Raw genomic sequence first — 5,384 nt, forward strand, 5'->3', positions numbered from 1 at the left:
TTGCACTCAAATGCAGACAAGTTTTATTCCTTGAAAGTATGATCTTTTAATTTTACCCTATAACAGAACACAAAAAGTTTCCTTTCTATCGCTATCAAAAACAATAGACTCCACCCACCTGCTATACACCAAGTACTCATCTCACAGCAGTGTCCGATTTCCTATCCCCCATCAAACTCGCAAGGCCAGATAGGTACCTGCAGAAACAAGCCAGGCTGGGCTGTTCCAGAGAAAATGCAAAGTGAGGGGCAAGACTCAGAGCATGTCCACAAGCTTAAAGCGACCCTCTTGTTTAGGAGGGATGACATTGATGAAAGTTTTGTAAAGCAGGGCTCCAACAGGCAACCGACAGATCACATCATTGGTCTCGGGGCTGTCAGGGTGGGGAACATAGACTTCTTTGGTGAAGCGGACAATCCCATCCTCCAGTGCATACAGAATTTGTCTGCGCCCTAGTCCCACCTGAAACACAGGGTTGACAAGTCAGTCAGTGGGAAACCACAGCCCGGTACCTCCTACCCTTCATAGCAGGATTAGTGGCAAAAGACCTGGGTATTTGTGAATGAAAGCCAGTTCTGACCAAGCTGAAAGCCCAATGGAGTAGAAGAAAGATGAAGGGCCAGGGGACTGGGGGGGGGGGGGGGGGGGAGGGAGGGAGGACCCACACAAACAAGACAGTTGTACTGATACTGGATTTATATGGATGGATTCAATCCAAAAAAACAAGCACACACTACAGCCCTTCACAGCTCAGGCTCTTATTTTTAATCAGATCCATCGTGAGCTGCCACATTTTCTCTTACCAATAAAACAAATGGATAAAGAAAACAGACAAATAGACACTGTAACTTGAGTTCCAACATGCTCACCTGAAAACCAGGATGCCAGCGTATTTGGCGCTGTGTTGCTAAAATTGCCCCAGCATGAACAAAGGTACCTACAGCAGAGAAAAAGAGCAAAGGCTGCATTCAGCAACAGTCAAAAAAATCTGCTCAGAGCAGACAATGACAGATCCAGCAAACTACACAGTGTCTGGGCCTCATCCAGAGCCGGCAGAACTGCCAGGAAAAGATCATTAGAGAATTATTAGGCATGTTTCCCTAGCACACACGTACCCTTCCCTTTTACCCTCCTGGGGCTCAGCTGGGTACATCCTGCCAGCCTCTGCAGTGTAGGATTTCTGTGGTTGATCATAAAATTGTTGAATTCTGCTGTAGGGACAATTTGTGCTTGCCCGACACAATGAGGAAAAGCCACTAGTCATAGAAACTATAAAATTTTACTTTTGTTACCAAATGAAGAATAAAAAGATACAGACAGCAGAGATATCTAGCTTTTCCTACATAAGTACACAGATGTGGAATGCACTACCAACTCGATTAGTGCTTGACCAAACCCTCTTGGTCTTCTTTAAATTCTTTGAAACACCAAATGTACTATGTACCCTGATATTTACCCTTGTCTTCTTTAATTTCTTTGTTAAAATGTAATATGTACCCTGATATGGCGATGCCATAACAGATCTTTGTAAGCCACATTGAGCCTGCAAATAGATGGGAAAATGTGGGATACAAGTGCAATAAATAAATAAATATCTGCTCCTTCAAATGCCTCAGCTACAGCCCTAACTCCTTTAAGAGCCACAGCACAATCAACATTCATGCACTCATATGATCAATACGCCTCCAAGTTCAACTGTGTGTTCAAAACAGACCTTAATCATGCACCATATCATTATTGTCTACCTTTATCACAGCACACAGGATCATTAATCTATAAAAGCGAGAGTCTGCACTGCAGCAACCTTTACACAGGTTATCCTGACACAATGTACCTAGGTGCTAAAGGTTTTTTCCATAAGCAAAAAAAACATCTCATAAATTACACCCAGTGTGGTTTAACAATGTGCCAAACTTTCCATTACGATTCAGACCGCTTTACTGTTGCCAGCGCAAGCTGCCTTCTTATATGGTTCTTACATAAACTATGGGGTGGAAAAAGTTCACTAATAACGGCCTCAGTACTTAACACAAAGCCTACGTGCTCTGTGGCTGTAATAATACACACAAAAGCTATCAAAGATTTTTTTTTTTTATATTATCTGTCTCTGTAGAAATAAAGTTATTTGTAGTGTGCATGGGGATACATTTAACTAAGGTGGTAATCAAACCGGAGTTGAGCATTTTTAGCCTCTTGTCCCAAGTTTGAACTAATAGTGCACAATTCTGACCGATGGTAATACCTCAAGCAGCAGAGAGGGAAATAGATCATGAGAAGCACAATGTGTGTTAAAAAAACGCTAATAATATATTGCACAGTTCCTAGAAAGGGCCACATATGAAACTGTATATAAGGTCTCAGAGGCAAGTTTTTAGTTGTTTTTTTTTTGTTATTTTTGTTACATTTGTACCCTGCGCTTTCCCACTCATGGCAGACTCAATGCAGCTTACATGGGGCAATGGAGGGTAAAGTGACTTGCCCAGAGTCACAAGGAGCTGCCTGTGCCTGAAGTGGGAATCGAACTCAGATGCCATTATATACCTTCACTAAAGTCATCAAATATCTTATTGCTGGAAATTGCCTGACTTTTGCTGAATTGAGCTCAGTAAGTTTTATGCTGAGATAGAAATACCGTACCATCAAGTTTCTTATATCCATAATGTTTGCCTGGACTTTTCCCTCCGTGGTTCCTCGAGGTGCGCCCAGCCTTCTTCGACGCACATCGTGTAGGGATCATCAACAACTGGAAAGGAGCCAGAACACCTTAAAGGAAGAGCATAGCCTTAAGGAAAAGCTGTAATAGCATACCGACATATAAAGAATTATCAAAAATTATTTATTTTGTTGAAAGCATCTTGCTATGCAGTGATTCTCCTCACTCCCCTGCCCCCTCTCCAGCCACCCAGGTTATCCGGTGGATTCTTCGGGACAGGCAGGAAAGATCCCCAGTCTTGCTTGCCCGCTGCTGGCGCTGATCCTCCCCCACTGCCGGATCGCTCTTTAAAAATGGCCACCGAGACTTCTGCTGAAGTCTTGTAGGCCGCCCTTGTAAGTCTCGGCGGCCATTTTGAAGAGCGATGCAGTAGCACTGCAGGAGAGTCAGCGCTGGCAGCGGGAAGGCAAGACTGGGGATCTTTCCTACCTGCCCCGAAAAATCCACTGGACAACCTGGGTGGCTGGAGAGGGGGCAGGGGAGTGAGGAGAATCACTGGGTATAGGTGGCTGGAGGGGGGGCAGGGGAGAGAGGAGAATTGCTGGGCATGGGTGGCTGGAGGGGGGGCAGGGGAGCGAGGAGAATCGCTGGGTATGGGTGGCTGGAGAGGGGGGGCAGGGGACAGGAGAATCGCTGGGTATGGATGGCTGGAGAGGGGCGGCAGGGGACAGGAGAATCGCCAGGTATGGGTGGCTGGATGGGGGGGCAGGGGACAGGAGAATCGCTGGGTATGGGTGGCTGGAGAGGGGGGCAGGGGACAAGAGAATCGCTGAGTATGGGTGGCTGGAGGGGAGGGCAGGGAGAGAGGAGGGTTGCTGGACATGGGTGGATGGAGGGGAGGGCAGGGGGGAGAGGAGGGTTGCTGGACATGGGTGGATGGAGGGGAGGGAAAAGAGAGAGAAGAAATGCTGGACATGGATGGTGGGGAGGGAAGAGTGAGGAAGGAGATGAGATGAGGGAAAAGGAAGAGAGGAGAAAAACTGCACACAGATAAAGAAAATAGACAGAGGCTGGATCCACTGGACAGTCAAGTCTGTGGAGGACCCAGCTTTTACTTATGGATGTAGGGCAAGAAATGATGAAGAAAGGCGGAAAGTAAAGAAATAAATGGAAAGGAAGCCCTGGAAACGGAGTTAAGAGGACAGATAGCAGCAGAATTGGATACTGGGCCAGCATGATCAGAAACAAACACCAGACAAGAAAGGCAGAAAAAATCATTTTATTTTCATTATAGTGTTTGGAATATGTCCACTTTGAGAATCAGGTGCTCAACATTAAAAGTTTATATTTACTTATGTATGGCATTTTATCCCACATTAAACATGAATTAGATTGGAACCTGGGATCATTTAATTTGCAACAGCAAAAAATCACATTAATTATTCAAAAGCATGCCAAATGCTTTTAAAGTTCTGTTATTCAGGTTAAATTGCCCTGTTGGCACTTTGCGATAATTAGATTTTGGGTTGCTGTTTGGGCACTCAGTCTCTGAAAGGTTCGCAATCACTGTGCTAGGGTGTTCACGTAACCAGCCCCTCCAACTTACCACTGATTAAGATTTATAACAAATTTTATTTTTATTTATTATTTAGAGATTTTGCTCACCCCTTTTACAGTAGTAGCTCAAGGTGAGGTACATTCAGGTACTCTGGATATTTCTCTGTCCCAGGAGGGCTGACAATCTAAGTTTGTACCTGAGGCAATGGAGGGTTAAGTGACTTGCCCAAGATCACAAGGAGCAGCAGCTGGATTTGAAGTGGCCACCTCTGGATTGCAAGACCGGTGCTCTAACCACTAAGCCACTCCACTTTGAAAAGTTATCCTGTTTTTATGCTTCCTCTGTGTATATCCGTATGCTGCACATGCTGGCATGTTTCAAAATATAAGTGAGATTAAATAAAAATGTTGCCAACAATAAAGAACGACAACGTAGATGTAGCGGCTCATAGGGTGGGTTGGTTGGTTTGTTTGCTTTGAGTATATGGGGATGACAGCACCGCAGGTAGAGGGAAACTCAGATTAACCTAATTGGTGTCAACGTTTTGACGTCACTTCCACTTCCTGTCTATTAAACCTCCTTGACCCCACTCCACAGTCTGTCAAACGTAAATCGCTTCTTGGGTCCTCCAATTCCGTTGTCCCAGGATTTCCTAATTTCACTATCCCTTTCCTCCCTACCCATCCCTTAAAGCAATCAGCAACCACGGCTATAGAAAATAAAAATGAATGGAAGTCATTACCGAGGCAGACGGGAAAGCGCAATCCTGTACACACCGACAACAGTGCCGCCATCTTTCTTCCTCTCGCCGACTCGTGTTTCTTTTCACCTTTTCCGGAAGAGGTGGGACTTCCGCTAAAGATGAGGCAGGGTAGGGGATACCGGCCGCGGGAAGTTTGAAAATAGTAAGGGGGAGGTATTGAATGCGTATACATATTCTTAGGAGGAAGAGCAGACTGATGGTGCAAGTAATTCTTAATTCAATGCTGCGACAAAGATTTGCGGGAGATTTTGGAGGTTCCGCGCAGTTAGCAGAAGGATCAGGAGGACAGCATGGCTGGTCCAGTGGAAATTAATATATAAACAGGTTCACGGCCCTGACATAATTGCAGAGTTTGTGACTAATAAAGGACATCACCGTTCCAACCAAATAAAGGCTTGACGTAAGCAAAT

General features: G+C 45.1%; 1 protein-coding gene across 1 annotated transcript; it reads right to left on the bottom strand.

Annotated features, from left to right (window-relative positions):
• Window positions 1-5,243, bottom strand: MRPL27 (mitochondrial ribosomal protein L27). The gene is made up of 4 exons (XM_030208350.1): window positions 4,954-5,243; window positions 2,638-2,763; window positions 870-937; window positions 1-462 (listed from the first exon to the last, which is right to left on the bottom strand). The coding sequence occupies exons 1-4, from the start codon at window positions 5,144-5,146 to the stop codon at window positions 256-258; spliced, it is 594 nt and encodes a 197-aa protein (XP_030064210.1). The 5' UTR covers window positions 5,147-5,243; the 3' UTR covers window positions 1-255.
• Window positions 5,244-5,384: the final 141 nt, after the last annotated feature.

This window comes from Microcaecilia unicolor, chromosome 6 (genome assembly GCF_901765095.1).
Source record: "Microcaecilia unicolor chromosome 6, aMicUni1.1, whole genome shotgun sequence".
Lineage (NCBI taxonomy): Eukaryota > Metazoa > Chordata > Amphibia > Gymnophiona > Siphonopidae > Microcaecilia > Microcaecilia unicolor.